Source organism: Cebus imitator, unplaced genomic scaffold (assembly GCF_001604975.1).
Source record: "Cebus imitator isolate Cc_AM_T3 unplaced genomic scaffold, Cebus_imitator-1.0 Scaffold198, whole genome shotgun sequence".
NCBI lineage: Eukaryota > Metazoa > Chordata > Mammalia > Primates > Cebidae > Cebus > Cebus imitator.
The window spans coordinates 2,125,268-2,143,406 of NW_016107513.1; the positions used below are offsets into that span (position 1 = coordinate 2,125,268).

General features: G+C 40.6%; 1 protein-coding gene across 1 annotated transcript; it reads left to right on the plus strand.

Moving 5' to 3' along the window:
- The first annotated feature begins 15,693 nt into the window (after positions 1–15,693).
- RRS1 (ribosome biogenesis regulator 1 homolog) lies at positions 15,694–17,429 on the plus strand. Its single transcript, XM_017547494.2, has one exon. The coding sequence runs from the start codon at positions 15,835–15,837 to the stop codon at positions 16,930–16,932; it is 1,098 nt and encodes a 365-aa protein (XP_017402983.1). The 5' UTR covers positions 15,694–15,834; the 3' UTR covers positions 16,933–17,429.
- The last annotated feature ends 710 nt before the right edge of the window (positions 17,430–18,139 follow it).

The following is an 18,139-nucleotide window of genomic DNA, read 5'->3' on the forward strand; positions in this document are numbered from 1 at the left end:
TTCCTTTTCACCACATCCACACCAGCATGTATTTATTATTATTATTATTATTATTATTATGGCCATTATTGCAGGAGTAAGGTGGTATCACATGATAAGGTCCTTTTGGATAATAATGTTGGAGTGTTCATCAAAACTAAATATGGAGTACCCTTTAATCCCAGTATTCTATTACTCAGGTATCCCCCAAAGATGTACAAAGATATACAGTATATTCAAATATGTTCATGGCAACAGTGTAAGAATGAGAATGACTCTAATGTCTATCAACAGATAGTTAACTAAATTACAATGCATTCACATTATAGAATGCAATGCAGTTATTTTAAAATTTAGTAGATTTAAGCATACTGATACTGAAATGGCTGTAAGACATTGTCAGAGATCATAATCCTTGCCAAATGTTATATTTACTCCTGTTTCTAACACCCCTTGCATTTAAGCAAGTCCGCATGATTAGTTCTGGCCAATAGGCTTAGAGAAAAAGTAACACGTGTCATTTCTGGGCTGAAACAGCAAAAAGCACACATCCTTCTCTGCAGTTGCACCTCTCCTATGACAGCAACCAAGGAAGGTGCAGTTTTTAAAAGTGAAAACTCCAGAGCTGGGCGCAGCAGCTCACGCTTGTAATCTCAGAACTTTGAGAGGCCAAGGCCAGCGGATCACGAGGTCAGGAGTTCAAGAACAGCCTGCCCAACACAGTGAAATCCTGTCTCTCCTAAAAATACAAAAATTAGCTGGGTGTGGTGGCAGGCGCCTGTAATCCCAGCTACTTGGGAGGCTAAGACAGGACAATCGCTTGAACCCGGGAGGTGGAGGTTGCAGTGAGCCAATATCACAACACTGCACTCCAGTCTGAGCAACACAACTAGATTCCGTCTCAAAAAAAAAAAAAAAAAGGGAAAACTCCAAAAGCCTAGGACCCTGAATAACTCTGTGGAGCAGAGATGCTCCCCAGTCCATAAAATATGAATGAGAAATACATTTTAATTGTGTTAAAACCACTGAAATTTTGTCATCAATTTGTTACTGCAATACAACCTAGCCAAACCTAATTAATATTTATTGTTAAGGGAAGGAGAAAGCAAATCACAGGAAAAACATTTAAAAAGTATTATCCTATATACGTTTTCTAAACTATATGTGTGTGTGTACTTTCTTAGATATGAATGCAAATCTATCAAAAGGTAACAATTTTTATCTCTGAGAAGGGGAAGTCAAAATCTCAAGAAGAGAAGAGATAAAATGATAAGGAATTCCATGCTTCTATACTGCCTGAATTTTTCAAAAGCATATGTTATGCATTGCTTGCATAGTGAAATATTTTCTAAAGAAAAAAACCAGATTGTTTCTTAAATGTAATATAGGATTGCTTCCAAATCTTCCAACATTTCAAATGTACCATCCCTATTACCATCTCCTTTATACTCTGCTCGCTTCCTCACACTGGAGAGTGGAAAACTCCAGACTAAGAGGCTGGCTGTTCAATACAAACAACTCGGAACCCCAGTTGATAGCCTTTTCAATGATGCTGTGTGGGAAACAAGTTAGTATTACTACCTAACAGAAAGTTTACAGTTTGCATCACTTTTCTAACAATGCCTGAAATTGGTAAATTAATTAGACTCAGAATTAGAATCCACTCTTGTTTTGTTACAAACATTAAATTATATCCTACCATTAGGAAAGATACTTCTAGCCCAACCTTCAACATTCCTGATTAAAGAAAAGTCTAATTCACTCTCTAATGAAGGATGCCTTGCACAATTAGAGCAAACTGGGGGAAAGTACATGTGATTCTTTCCTAAAGCATTCATTTCTAGAGATTCCAATCCTTCCCACTGATCCTTTCAGCACTTAATTCTAAAGTACTCTTCCCCTAGGTTTTCTGCTATTTTCCTATCTTATGCACGAAGAGCTCTGTGACATTATCAGCTATTGCAAAGGAAACTTTGAGCAATAAGTAACTTTGAGTAAACGGAGAAGTCTTTTTATCTTTAAAAGGTTATTTGGATAAGCAGGTTTAATATTTTTCCTACATAAGAATGTAGTATATTTTATGGGATATGTAGTTTACTAATGTATTTTATTCAAATAATCTATCACCTTTACTTCTTTAAACTTCCTTCTGAAAGACTTCAACAATAATTCACATTCTATTTTAGGTCTTCTTCTCTATATGGACTTCCATGGAGTTAAGCTAATGGTCTTTTGACTATTTTTGAATACCACAATCTGGTTGGGATCATTTGCATATGACATATTTTTAGAGAAGAGTTTGAACCATAAATTTTAAAACTCCAGTTCTATTAAGCTGAAATTTTGATAACTCAAAATGAAGGAAACGTGAATGCCTGAAAACACCTCTAAAATAGTAAAATAACAGATAAGCCAATCTGCTATTTAAAGGATCTAACAACTACATTCAATATACCAAGTTCAATACTAGTAATAAAAGCCAATATGTAACAAATACTTTCTATGTACCAGACATGGTGCATATATTATCATATTTAATCCTTTACAATAGGATGAGGAAGATAATGTAATTTTCCTTCAGTTTACAGATGAGAAAAATGAAGTCTACAAATTTAAATATGTGGGTCAGTGTAGTAGTTTGCTAGGGCCGCCCTAACCACAAACTGGGTGGCTTAAACAATAGAAATTAGGCTGGGCACAGTGGCTAATCCCTGTAATCCCACCACTTTAGGAGGCTGAGGTGGGCAGATCACTTGAGGTCAGAAGTTTGAGGCCAGCCTGATAAACATGAAGAAACCCCACCTCTACTAAAAATACAAAAATTAGATGGGCATAGTGGCATGCCCCTGTAATCCCAGCTACTCGGAAGGCTAAGGCGGGAGAATCACTTGAGCCTGGGAGGCAGAGGTTGCAGTGAGCCAAAATCATGCCATTGCACTTCAGCCTGGGTGACAGAATGAGACTCAGTCTCAAAAGGAAGGAAGAAAGGAAGGAAGGAAGGAAGGACGGGAGGAAGGGAGGGAGGAGGGTACTTTCTTATAATACTTTCTTATAATATAAATGTACTTTCTTATATTCTAGAGTCTAGAAATCCCAAACAAGCTGTCAGCAGGGTTGGTTCCTTATAAGGACCATGAAGGAACGATCTGCTCCAGGCCTCATTCCTTGGCTTACAAATGGCTGTCTTCTCCATGTCTTCGCATCATCTTCTTTCTATAAGCATGCGTGTTCAAAGTTCCTCTTTTTTTAATTTTGTTTTTTAAAAATTACTATTATTATTATTTTAGAGATAGAGTCGTGCTCCATTGCCCAGGCTGGAGTGTAATGGCAAATGTCAAAAATGTTACATAAAATAGGACAAACATAATTTTGAATTTATAGTTGAGCTTTCATGAAAGGAAATGATAGTTTCAGAGACCAAAAGCAAAGAAAGAACTAAAAACTGGAGTGGATGTTACCGCAGTCCTGGGAGGGTGGAAAGGATGGGTGCTGGTCTCCAACACCTAGGGATTTGGATTTTACTGCTCAAAGGAAAAGACCTCAGGCCACGTGAGGTGGGAAATTAGAAACAAGATGCCCAAATAAACCAGGAATCATGAAGGGCCTAGTTAAAACAGTAAACAGGAAACTTAATCCAACCAGTAATGGAAGGAAATTATAATGAAGAAGCTTGAATAACATAACCTGGATCAGGTGTGGAAAAAATAGTTTACCTATGCTTGAGATGATACCCCATTACCCTGATGTGATTATTATGCATTGCGTGCCTGTATCAAAATATCTCACATAACCCATAAAAATTAATTTTAAAAATGTTTTAACTCGATCTTGCTATGGGCTCCTTCTCATGTGGGTTTGGGGTTTATATATAACCCAAATGACCTAGAAGCTTCTATAATTTTTAAAAAAGGTTTCCAGCTAATGATAAGGCAAATTCAAAACTTCTCTGAGAGGACATGCCCTCAATCCAGATTACTTAGGATTCCCACAGATAAAGCCTTGCCAAAAACAAATACATAATTCAAAATTACCAAACACATGGAAAATCAATCAACAGACACAACAAAAGCAATACTAGGTCCTCAGGATCTTTAGATAACAGAGCTAACAGATGGAAACCATAAAATAAATGTTCTAAGTAAGGACCTAAAAGACAAACTTTAAATATGACAAAAGCCCAAGATACTATGTGAAAAGAACAGACTTGAAAACAAAACAATTAGAATTTTTACAAATCAAAAGTATAGTGTGTTCATTAAAAGTTCAATACATTATTTATTTCTTTATTTTAGAGGCAGGGTCGAACGCTGTCACCCAAGCTGGAGAATCATAGCTCACTGTGGACTTGAACTCCTGGGCTCAAGCAACACTCCTACCTCAGACTCCTGAATAGCTAGGACTACAGGCACATGCCACCACGCCTGGCTAATTTTTAGAAATTAAATTAAAACGTTTGCATCGACCTAATTTTGTTTTTGCTTTGTTTTGTTTTTAAGAGATGAGTTCTCACTATGCTGCCTAGGCTGGTCTCAAACTCCTGGCCTCAAGCTATCCTCTCATCTCAGTCTCCCAAAGCACTGGGATTACAGGTGTGAGCCACTGCACCTGGCTTTCAACAGATAATTTACAAAGCAGCTAATATAAATATGAAGGGAAAACTGGTGAACTGGGAAACTGACCAGAGGAAGTACACTGAAGATAGCACACAGAGACAAAGCAAAACAAAGGCCTAATATATTTATTTATATTTCAGCAAAAGAAAAAAGAAATGGCAGCGGAAATATTCAAAATGAGAAAAACTAATAACATTAGCGAAAGACATAAACCCTCCAATTCAGAAAAGAGAAATCCTGAGTATGATGGATACAAAGAAATCCACATTTAGAACTTTTTTGGTGAAACCACAGAACCCGAAGACCTTGGATGAAGCCACAGAGAAAAGAGAAGTACATAGACAATGGGACAGAGTTTGGGGTGCAAAATGTTAGATCAACTCCCAGGAGAGGAAAAGGTGGAGGGAGGTCTGAGCAGAGGGAGAAATCACACTGTGATGTGGCCTGACAAGGCCTCAGCTAACTCAGCAGGGGGCTGAGAGGAAAGAATGACCTTTCAGAGTGTCCTGCACTGGGCTGAAGTGGCTGGCCAGGCCTGTCTATCCCTGCCACGCTCAATCACAGAAGGCAGGTATTCCATAGAACATGATTTCAGGGGAAGCAGCTCTCTGCAGTTGAGACAGACCTCAAAAGAGCTGACAGGTAGAGGCTGTGTGATGGTCTCAGTCCTCCCCATCTGGACAGGAAGTTCCTCCTGGAAGAGGGATCTGGGAAGCACATCTCTGCATCTAACACAGGAGTTATCTACATGGAATGACAATTCAGCTGACAGATTTCTTAATAGCAGCAATAGCAACAAGAAAACAAAACAAAAGATAATGGGATAATATCCTCAAAGAACTGAAAAAAAAAAAAAGGAAACTGGCAGCCTGGATTTCAAATCCAGCCAACTTACCATTCAACAGTGAGGGTGAAATAAAGCTATAGAAACAAAGACTACAAGTGTTTACTACTAACTGACCCTGACCAACAAAACTACTAAAAGATGCATTTCAGAAAGAAGGAAAATGAACCCAAAAGGAAGGGCTGAAATGTAAGGACTGGTGAGCAAAGAAATATATAACCATATGGCCAAATTTCACTATATAAAATAGTGTTTTTAAGATGATTAATCTGCAGTGCATAAAATCAAGATAGAACTAAAACTCAGGAAGATAGTGGTGTGTATGAAAAAGAGTGTCATCAGAGTTAAAGCATTCAAAAATTCATAAATTTGATAGGAGGAAGGTAAAGTTGTTTAAATTTAAGTAAATTACGCTGTTAACACCTGAAGGGTCACTCCAGAAGGATAAAAATAGAGTGTTCAATTTCCAAACTTGAAGGAAGTTAAGGTTAAAATGTAAAAGAAAACTTAAGTGAGCTATTACAATGCAGGAGCAGATGAAAAATAGAAACAGAAAAGTCCAGGTCGATAGATAGCACAAAGTAAGATAAAAATAAATTCAATACATCAGTAATTATAATAAATATAATCTAACTGTATTAATTAAAAGTCAGATAGTGGCAGATTTGATATAAAAAACAAATCAACAACAAAATTCAGATATATATTGCTTAAAGAGACATTGCTAAAGCAAAAGGATGCAAAGAGGTTGGAAATAAAAAATGAAAAAAGATGTGCCAGGTACACACTAACCAAGAACAATATAGCTATAGTGTCATTGAGAGCATTTTTAAGAATAAAGATGGTCGCTATATTATGATAAAAAGATAAAAGATTCAGCAATTCAAAATGCTATGCTTTTACTATTAGAGCATCAAATATACAATGGAAATGTATAATCAAAGTAGATTTCAACACATCTTTCAAGTAACTGACAGATCAAGAAAACACAAAATTACTAAGAACATGGAAGATTTAAATAATAAAGTTAAGAAAATACCATTGTAGTTATGTCTTCACTGGTCTAAAACTTCCATGACTCCCTGTTCCCTATAGCATCAAATTGAAATTCTTCCTGATCCTTAAGTTGCACCACATTTGGCACCATCCTGCCCATTTGCCAAGCTTATTCTTACCTGTCCCCAATACAAATTATCTATTCTGGGCAAACCAAATTGCTAGTGAACCAGAGAGAAGAAGCTTTATGGTGTGGTGCTTACATGCGTGGACTCTGAAATTGGACTGCAAAGGTTCAAATCCTGATTTTACCAACTATTAACTGCATAGTAACTTAGTAACTTAATCTTTATGACCCTCAGTCTTCTCATCTATGAGATGAGGATATTGACAACATCTACCTCTTAGGCCTATTGTGAGGACTTATAAAGATATCAGTGCCTTACATATTATACTTGCTATAAATATTGGCTACATGCCTTTATTCATATTCTTACCATCTATTGGAATGCTCCTTTCCTTCTCCTATCTATTCAAAGTCAGGCTGAAAAGCCAACTCAAGATCCTCTTCTTTCATAAAGCCTTCATCAGTTACTCCCTCCAGCCTTCATTTATCTCCCTTTCCTACAATATAGTAGTTCCTAACCTTGTGAAGGAGGGATAGAGAGTCATAGATGCCTTTGAGAATCTGATGGGGAAAAAAAAAATCTTCTATTAATAAAAATGCACATGCATGCACACATTTGCATAAAACATCAAAGGATTCATTTTCCTCTGAAGCTCACCCATGGAACCCCAATTATGAACATCTGACTTCAAGTCTATGCTTCACCACCACCCACCCTGTTCTCCTGAGGCCATCTTAACAAAGGCGCAAGCTGCTAGCTGCTATATGGAGCTGGAAGAGGCATAGAGAGAAGCTGGTGAAGCTCACTTCATACATAAGGAAACTCATAAAGAGGTAAAGTGACGGGCCAAAGCCATATACAGCTATGGAGTGACAGAGATAGAGCCAGAGCTAGCCTCCTAACTACCCCTGTAGAGTGCTTTGCAAAAATGTGTTTGACGATCTAATCTCCAACTCAAAGAACTCTAAAACTGAGAAATCATGTTAGCCCATTTTTCAGGTGGGGTGATGATCCCTTAGGAAGTTTGTCCCCAGGTAATCAGGACAAAAATCACCAAGACTCATACTCAGAATAATAATTACTAAACATACTAGTAATGTTTTGTTTTTGTATTACTTTACCTTCCTTGTATTAAAATTTCCTCACTAACTTTTCTGAAGCAACATCAAACTAGGAAGCACAAACCTATCCCCATTTTATTACATAGAGAAGTTAATTTTGAAGCTATCTTTAAAACTTTTCTGTAACCATAACAATCAAAGGACATCATCAGTTCTAGGTAGATCTTGAGCTAGCAAAGAGATCGTCAATCCAAAACCTTTCCATTCTCAGATTCAACTTTATAAAAATAAACATTTTATAAATATATCTTCTATATTCTTCTCTATGACATTTTTCCAGAACAACTAACAACAATAAAATGGACTATATCCTGCCAATTCTCTTTAATGGTAAGCAGGGAAAAAAGAAAAGAATCACAAATAAGCTACAAAACACAATAATCAGCCTCCACATAATTAAAAACTGATTGACATTTGTACAGTTACAGTCTTCTTGTGCACATAGGAAGCTGTTTCACTAAGTGAAATCATACAATCAGCCTAGGAAATGAGATAAATGACTCAGAAAGAGGGGGAGGTTTGTAAAATGAGATATACTGGTCAAAAACTTTAAACAACAACTAGGAAAGAAAGCACTTTATAAGAAAACAACATTGGAGTGCCTGATGGATGTAACTTTGAAACAAAAGAAAAGAATCATAGAGATGAATTGTAAAGCCAACCTCTTCAAAACTCTTCATTTTCAAGATAAATAAGGGGACGCTTGAGACCTAAACTTTGTTTCCTTTGAAATTCAGAGGTTTTCCAGGGAAGAAGACCCAGATACACTGTAAGAAGTTAGCTTCTCAACTAAAAATTCACAGTATTATGGATAATGCGGCAAGGGAAATAAATATTAGGAAATGCCAGAAACATTATTTATACATTCTATATAATAAGTCCTATTTAGGCCTGGGGAAAATCACCTACACTACAAGCAACTGGATCTTCTGGATCCCCAAGCAGCCTAGGGAGCTGACAAGATTGTGGTGCACTCTCAGAGACTGACAAGTACACAGTGACACCTACTTGCCACTAAGAGGTTCTTTCCTTTGTTGTCTTCCTTTGGCAAGTAAAAACACTTCGAAAAAGAAAAGTATAGGCTACAGAATTGACCACATATGTGGTCAGAGTTTTGATTTTTCTATCCATGGTTTTCACTTTTCATAGATGTGTTCTAAAAAATAATGAGTTAATAACGTTTAGAAATAATTCATGGTTAAGAAGAGCCAGAAGGCCATGTTTATTAGGCATAGTCACAACTTCATAACTTCCCTGTGTATTCTTAATATTGCTCTAGAGGGAAGTTTAAAAGAAAAATTTGGCAGTTACTTCATTTAGAAAGGACTGATATTTCATATGTGGTCTATGACTACAAAGGCAAATTGAAGGCTGCATGGCAACAAGGTTGCTTTCCTTAGGGGAAAGGTATTGTGGACTCAGTTGCCTCATCTGGAGTAAATCTACTCTAAAGCAATTTACAAAAACTGTTCAGGTATTGCTGATTAATAAAAACCCAAAAGGATTTTTTTACTCATTATAACTTTAATGTCACAAATTAAAAAGTAATTAAAATGATAAGATTAATAAGCAGATCTAAATTTTCTGTTATTGAGTGCAAATATCGCTAAAATTCTGGAAATTCAGCTTTCCATTTTATATCAGTCTTTCATCCACATAGTTGATCTCCTTATAGAAGTAAAATCTAAAGACTAATAATCTCATTCTCTTAGGATATGATGATGTTTTATGAATAAAAACTATCAGCTAGTGGTGCTTACTTATCTTACAGGTGATAGGAAGACTGTGGCAAATGCAAAAAAAACTGCATCTAACAATTTTTGGAAAATAAAAACCATGTGTCTTTTACAGCATTGGACAGAAAAAAATGTCCCAAAGGAAGGTGCTTTGGCATACTGAGTACTTTGAGCTAAAGGATATTGGAAGCGCCCCAGAAGAAAAGTCTCTGTCTGATTTTCTCCTGCCTTCCTGCTTCCCAGTCCCCCTTCTACCCTAAGGCTGGCCACAGAAATCAGAATTCCTCTTCCCCACAGTGGGTCATAGAAATTAAACATATTTCTCTCAACTTCCATTGCCTTTCTGCATAAGAGCTGGCCATAAAGAAATTATCTGGTCTACCTTGTCTGATAGTAAATCATAAAACCCTTATTCCAGAAGCGGCCCTGTTCTATACCCAGGAGGAAGGAATGCCACACAGAGAGGCCAAGAAGAATCCAAATAGACAGGCCTTGCTGGGTTGTTCCCCTTCAATCTATTACATTAGATTACTTCCTTTTTGTCCAATCCTATTTTTACATGGTGGTCCACTCTTCATTGAATCTAAGCATAAAAATGGAGTTTTCCCTTGAGTCTTTGTGTCTTCATTGTGAAGGCTTCCATGTCACACAAAACTTCAACTAAATAAATTTGCCTTGCTTTTCTCTTGTTAACCTGTCTTTCCTTATAGGAGTGTCAGCCATGACACTAGCCCTTCCCTTTTTTTTTGTGAGATGGAGTCTTGCTCTGTCACCCAGGCTGGAATGCTCGGCTCACTGCAACCTCCAACCTCCCAGGTTCAAGTGATTCTCCTGCCTCAGCCTCCTGAGTAGCTGGGATTACAGGCACCTGCCACTACGCCTGGCTAATTTTTGTGTTTTTAATAGACACAGGGTTTCGCCATGTTGGCTAGGCTGGTCTCAAACTCCTGACCTCAGGCGATCTGCCGACATCAGCCTCCCAAAGTGCTGGGATTATAGGCATGAGCCACTACACCCGACAGCCATGACCCTTTTGAGGCCTGAGGAAAGGTATCACAGCATTTTTACCCTACAACAGAGAGCAAAAACAACTTAAATCAGCTCCAAAAGTCTACCATCATTTTTACTATCCTAAAATTCAAAATTCTTTGTAGGCGAACATACAGTGTTTGGTCATTTTTCTTTCTGCTTCTACATTAACTACACAAAATGCTATATCTTCTTTGTTCCTCTTTAAAATAAAATAATAAACTTTTAGTATAGGTTTCTCACTACAACTGAAATACATAAATACAAGTTTTGTCTATGATTAAGAAATTTTCAATGTTAAATTTTTCCTTTAAGTACTTCCAAATTAAAATTACAGATCAGTAAAAATGAGCCATGAGGAAATAATGTAAGCATTTTAAGGCCCTTTTCTCCTATTTTATCAAATTACTGGTACATTGAATTTAATAGACAAAAATACTTTTATAAAGTATGTTCACAGCAGAATTAAAGAATGGTTGAATCATCCCGAACAATTTCTGCTATCAAAAAGAGGCAACTGAAAAAGAGACATTTAGAAAGTAAATCTAAGTTAATGTGGCATCAAAGAATGAAAAAGAAATTTCTTACAAAAATGTTTTACTGACCAAAGTAGTTATGTTTTGAGGGAACATGAAAGGTATGCTTTCATGGCTTTAACCTTCTTGTTCCTGTTTCGGGAAAAACTCTCCCTCCAGTCTCACTTCACAATAGTTGCTACAAAAATATAATTGCTGCTTTTTCTGCCCTGCACCTCACCTCGCTTTCGACTTTCTTGAGGAATGTTCTAAGGCTCCAGAGAGAGCTAAAATAGAAAATAAGAAGGGGAAAGAAATATTTGGAAAACAAGCATAAGGAAGACTATCATGACATGTGATTAAAACATATCATGCATACCTCCATAAAACATAAGGAGGACTATCATGACATGTGATTTCTTGGGGCCAGATCATGAACATCCAAGACCAAGAATAATCATTATTTCATTAAGGAGAAAGGAGAGTTTTTGAGAAGAGTGATTTGGCCAGATACACCAAAGGTAAAGCTTCAGGACTACCCTGAAAGAGTATGGAAGCAGGAAATGTTGGGTTGTTCCTAGGATGGTTCTCAGGATATCAGTCAGGGCAGCAAACAGGCAGTGATCAAGCTGGGTAATTTAAGAAAGATAAACAAAGAATACTTGCAGAGATGTGGGCAGTTTAAGGAAACTGACAAAGAATAGTAATGCTACCATAATCACTCCTAGACCTGCAGCAACCAAGGGAGCAGGAGGATGGCTGCATGGACAGGACTACCTGATGGGAGCTGTGGCCTTTTGATGGACTTTTGATGACAATCTGCATACATGCCCTCACTCTGTTCATACCTTCTGATCTGTCACTGCCCCTGCAGGCCAAACCCAGCTGGAAGCCAGGGACAGAGTGGATGGAGAAAGGATGTGGAGAAGCAGATGACTATTTCCAGTCTAGGAAAATAGTGGTAAGGTGATGGCAATGGGAATGGAAAAGGTACAATACAGAGACAAACCAAACAGGACTTTTACATTGATTGGATTTGGGGATAGGAAGAGAAAAGTCAAGGATGACTTCATAGTTTCAATGCCAAGCTCTAGACTAGAATGATGATAACATCAACTGAGTTGGTTTTTTACTAATTCTCAATGCCAGCACAGTGTCTCAGGCATCAAAGGCCTTCTATAAACATTTACTGGGAGAAAAAGAAGGGAGGGAGGGAGGGATGGATGGATGGATGGATGGATGATGGAAGGAGAAGCAAATTTAGAAGATGATGTGTTATGTCGTTTTAGCCATACTGAGTTTAGAATGTGGTGAAAAAGCCCAGGAGGTAGTTGGAGATTTAATCCTAGAGCTCTGAGAAAAAGAAAAGAAAAGAAAAGATGTGCCTGTAAGAACCAGCTGCACAGAAGTGGTAGCTGACACCATGCAAGTGGATGACATGTCATAGAGAGCATATAGAGGGAAAAAGTGGGATCTGATGACCAAACTTAGGATCTCTCTGTATTTATGGGATATAAGGAGGAAGGGAAACCAACAAAGGAAAAAGACAACATATATCGCCATTTGCTGTACTATTAATGCATATTCACATATATTTATGCATCTCTGGTGGACCTTCTTTTTTTAATGAAGGGGACTTTACATATTTATTTCAGAATCAGGGTCTCGCTCTGTTGCCCAGGCTGGAGTGCAGAGGCACCATCACAGCTCAGTGCAACTTCAAACTCCTGGGCTCAAGGGAGCCTTCCTCAGCCTCGTGATTAGCTGGAACTACAAACGCATGCCACCACAGCCGGCTAATTTTTTTATTTTTTGTAGAGACAGGGTCTCGCCATCTTCCTCACGCTGGTCTTGAACTCCTGGTCTCAAGGGATCCTCCCGCCTTGGCCTCCCAATGTGCTGAGATTACAGGTGTGAGCCACCATACCTAGATAGGGCCATCTTTTTCTGGAAACTGTATAGTCTTGCCTAAAATAAGAATGATACAAATGCAACCTGGAGACCACAACTTATCCACTTACCTCAGTAGGATTTTTTGTTAAGCCCCAAATCTCAGTCTTACTGCTTTTGCTCACCTTGAATCTAACACAATATTAACACCCTTTAATTAGATAACCCTATAATGTTTACTCTTTCAAACAATCACAAATTTAATACCTAATATGTGTCCAGTACTATGTGGAAGTAAAAGTCAGTCTCTAGTCTTCAAGGAAATTAAAATCCATTTAGATTATTTTTTAAAAAATGAATATGGCTGGGCATGGTGGTTCATGCCTGTAATCCTAGCACTTTGGAAGGCCAAGGCAGGTGGATCACTTGAGCTTAGGAGTTTGAGACAAGCCTGGGTCACATGGCAAAATCCTGGCTCTACAAAAAATATACACATACACACAAACAGCCAGGTGTAGTGGCAAGTGCCTGTAGTCCCAGCTACCTGGGGGGCTGAGGCAGAAGGATCGCTTGGGTCCAGGGAGTTGAGGCTGCAATGAGCTGAGATTGTGCCACTGGACTCCAGCCTGGGTGACAAAGTAAGACCCTGTCTAAAAAAAAAAACTACTGAACATAAAACAGAGTTTAATTAAGAGCTGACATGTATGATCCAGATCATACCATTTAACACTTGTCAACATCTGCTCTTTTTTTCCTAATTCAGAAGATTGACAGAGAAGCTAACTCCTACATATTTGTACCTCCTATTAAAGTTCCAATGACATTACACTATATAGTAAATTTCTTTTTACTTTTCTTCCCCAGTACTCCATAAGGTCTCAGTTATCTTTGTACCTAGTGTCTGGCACATTGTAACGATTCAATTAAATGTTTGTCAAGTAAATGAATGAATGAATGAGAAACCAAGCCAAGCCCAGAACAGTTGTGTCAATACATTCAACTCTCTCCTATGGCAAATCCCAAAAGTTTAAGGCTCAAAGCAGTTAGCTAATATGGTCTTTAACCTAGTCCTGGCCACATGAGATGACTGATGTTAAAGCCTTGATGCTGAATGTTAAAGCAGGTTCGGGGGTGGGGGGGGGGAAACAGCAAATTCTAAAATGCTTTTAGATAAGAAAAAGTCTAGTACAATGCTGAAACTAAACTGAGTCTATTTACTCATTGCTATTAAGTTAATTTCATTGGTTAATTCTGCAGCTTAACCCCCTCTAGGATAAACCTGGCTCCCAGTGAAACGGAGATAAATCCTGTAAACCACACAATCAACAGTGCCTCTGATACTCAAGTGCACATCCTAGTCACCTACAGATCTTATTAAAGGTTCTGATAAATTACATCTAGAGTGAGGCCTGAGATTCTGCATTTCCAACAAGCTCCCAGGGGCTATTATGCTGCCGGTACACAGACCACACTTTATATCAAGAGTTTGTATGACATTGCAGCAAATACGTCTACAGACTTAAAGCCAGAGTTAAGTTATATTTGTTTTTGCATTTCCTATCTATACAACCTTAGATAAGTCATTTCACTTCTCTGACCCCTCCTTGTTTCAACTGTGAAAATAATATAGTTAATACAATAATTAATAACATAGTTAATACTAATAGCTAACACATACTGAGTTCTTACTATGTAGCAGGAACTAATGCTTCATGTTTGTCAACTTATAAATAGGGCTTAGGTCAAACATTCTCTCCAAGTAATGGTGAACTGATACCTGATTGTAGGCCGTTTGACTCAAGAACCACTGTGTAACACCATGTAGCACTGCCTCTTCATTTAGCTCCCAGACCCTATGAAAATGAAATAATAATCACTATTTAGCTAACTTGTATTGAGTACTCATATGCTCCAGGCCCTGGTTTAACCCTCCCTTGGAGAATATTAACTCATTTATCTTATAACCGCCCTAGGAAATATTATTATCTCCATCTCACAGGCCTTAAAATAGGCCTCCGCAAGTAAAATTGCTGAAGGACCAACAGCTGCACAGTCAGGATTGGAACCCAGGCAGTGTTAACTGCAGAGCCTGGCCGAGAGGATGTGACCCCAGAGCTCCAAGTCAGTTAGTTCACTAGGGTCGGTGCACACCTGCGCTTACTAGGGGCGGCTGCATTGCCAGCGCCACTCACTCCCAAAACAAACCGAATCTTCTACAATTAGCTCTGTATCTATGAGATGCTACCTTCTTCGGGCCACAGCTAGGAACCCTGAAAGCAGATTATGACTCCGGTGAAACAACTTGGCCCTAAGAAGGGTGACTGTCTAAACATGTTCACAACGGATTTACACTGAAACTGTAACACGCACTGGATTGGAAACCCACACCACAGGCAGCCCCAGGAATTTGTACCAGTCCCGGTCCTGGACGGCGCTCCCGGACCAACCCTCCGGACCGCCCCTCTGGATTCCTCCACAAGACTGTCCCTGGACTGCCATCCTAAGACCGCCCCCTGAACTGCCACCCAAGGACCGCCCTCTCTAGACCGCCCCCTGAACTGCCACCCAAGGACCGCCCTCTCTAGACCGCCCCCGAGACTATCCCCGTACCGCCCCCTAGGCCTCCCCGCGAAGTGTCTCTGGACCGCCCCCCAGACTGCGCCTCGCCCCGCTGCGTCCTGGGAGTCGCAGTCCCAATCCTACTCTGGAACTTGCAGTGCTGACTGCTTGCGCCAGCTCCGCCTCCATCCGGCGCCAGCCAAAAGGTCCCACTTCTAATCCCATCATCTACATCGCCCTCTGCCGGCCTTGCGTCTGGTCGCCCGGGTTGCGAGCCAGTTCCGGGCGCTCCGGAAGGGAACCTTTCTCTTCCGGTTTGGGCATCCCGGTAGCCGCACGTGGTTGTGTGGCCGGAGTTTCGGCTGCTACTGTAGAAAAAGTAACTTCAGCTGCACCCGCAAAGCTAGTGAGCCGAGTTGGAGCCATGGAGGGCCAGAGCGTGGAGGAGCTGCTGGCAAAAGCGGAGCAGGGCGAGGCAGAGAAGTTGCAGCGCATCACGGTACTCAAGGAGCTGGAGCTGGAGTTTGACCTGGGCAACCTGCTGGCTTCGGACCGAAACCCCCCGACAGGGCTGCGGTGCGCCGGACCCACGCCGGAGGCCGAACTGCGGGCCCTGGCGCGGGACAATACGCAGCTGCTCATCAACCAGCTATGGCAGCTGCCCACGGAGCGCGTGGAAGAGGCAATAGTGGCGCGGCTGCCCGAGCCTACCACACGCCTGCCGCGAGAGAAGCCTCTGCCCCGGCCGCGGCCACTTACACGCTGGCAGCAGTTCGCGCGCCTCAAGGGCATCCGTTCCAAGAAGAAGACCAACCTGGTGTGGGACGAGGTAAGCGGCCAGTGGCGGCGGCGCTGGGGCTACCAGCGCGCCCGGGACGACACCAAGGAATGGCTGATTGAGGTGCCCGGCAATGCTGACCCCTTGGAGGACCAGTTCGCCAAGCGGATTCAGGCCAAGAAGGAACGAGTGGCCAAGAACGAGCTGAACCGGCTGCGTAACTTGGCCCGCGCGCACAAGATGCAGCTGCCCAGCGGAGCCGGCTTGCACCCTACCGGACACCAGAGTAAGGAGGAGCTGGGCCGCGCCATGCAGGTTGCCAAGGTCTCCACAGCCTCTGTGGGACGCTTCCAGGAACGTCTCCCCAAGGAGAAGGCGCCCCGGGGCTCCGGCAAGAAGAGGAAGTTTCAACCCCTTTTCGGGGACTTTGCAGCAGAGAAAAAGAACCAGTTGGAGCTGCTTCGTATCATGAACAGCAAGAAGCCTCAGCTGGATGTGACGAGGGCCACCAATAAGCAGATGAGGGAGGAGGACCAGGAAGAGGCTGCCAAGAGGAGGAAAATGAGCCAGAAGGGCAAGAGAAAGGGATGCCGGCAGGGGCTTGGGGGCAAGAGGAAAGGGGGCCCACCAAGCCAGGGAGGGAAGAGGAAAGGGGGCTTAGGAGGCAAGATGAATACCGGGCCGCCTGGCTTTGGTGGCAAGAGAAAAGGAGGACAGCGTCCAGGAGGAAAGAGGAGGAAGTAATAGTTTCTCGCCGTTGCATCTGTCTGTAAACCAAGAACTATAAATACTAAATGTTAAGTTGTAGGTACTTATACAGGGACTCAGAAGGACCTGGCCGCTGCCTTCATTGAGCTTGAAGGGACAGGACTGCCCTCCCCTCAAGAGAGTACGTAAGTGTTGGACTGCACAAATTCATGTTTTTCCCACAACCGAAACTTTGGCTGGAGATGAAGAACTTAGGTGAGGATTTTAAGAATTAAGGAAATAATTTGGTGGAAACCGGGAAAGAGTTCTGTTCTTAAACAGCCTTTTTTCTTCTTTTTAACTTTGGAAATAGGGTGGGGGGAAGTTGGTCATATTTCACAGACTTAGATTGGTGTATATGTTTCTGCATTATTTTTACAACAAGCTTGTACATCAGAGCAGGGGAAGGAAATACAACAATTTCAGAATTGAATAGGCAAGTGAATGTTTAAAAGGTTAAGTAATAAAGATGTCTTGTCTATTGTTGCTTTTAACTTTCTGACTACTGGGTAGCAATTGTATGTGAAGCCAGTTACCTGGATACCTGGTACATATTATTTTTTATTTACTTTCTAAAAACCACAAAGCAGCCCAGGCGTAGTGGCTCACACCTGTAGTCCTAACAATTTGGGATGACGAGGTGGGCTGAGGTCAGGAGTTTGAGACCAACTTGGCCAATACAGTGAAACCTCATCTGTACTGAAAATTTAAAAATTAGCCGGATATGGTGGCTGATGCCTGTAGTCCCAGCTACTTGGGAGGCTGAGGCCGGAGATGCGTTTGAACCTGGGAGGCGGAGGTTGCAGCGAGCCCAGATCATGCCATTGCATTGCACTCCAGCCTGGACAACAGAGAGACACTCCATCTCAAAACAAAACACAAAGTAGTTAAATTATGATGGATTCAGTGAGACCACTTTTACACATATACTTCTTTTGGTGTCAGATATAATATTGAAAGTAGTAAAACCCATGTCTGTTTTTTAAAAAGATTTTATGCCTTTCAACACTGAACAGCTGGATTTCCTGTAAATGATCAATTTGGGCTTCATTGACTAATGGTAATAATCCTCATTAATCCAGAAAACACTTAAGTCTTTCTCTCCATTATATCCCCCGTTGTTTGTTTTTGTTTGTTTGCTTGCTTTTAAGCTTGACAGCAAGCATAGCTTTGTTTGGGAAAAAAAGAAACAGACCCATAAGAT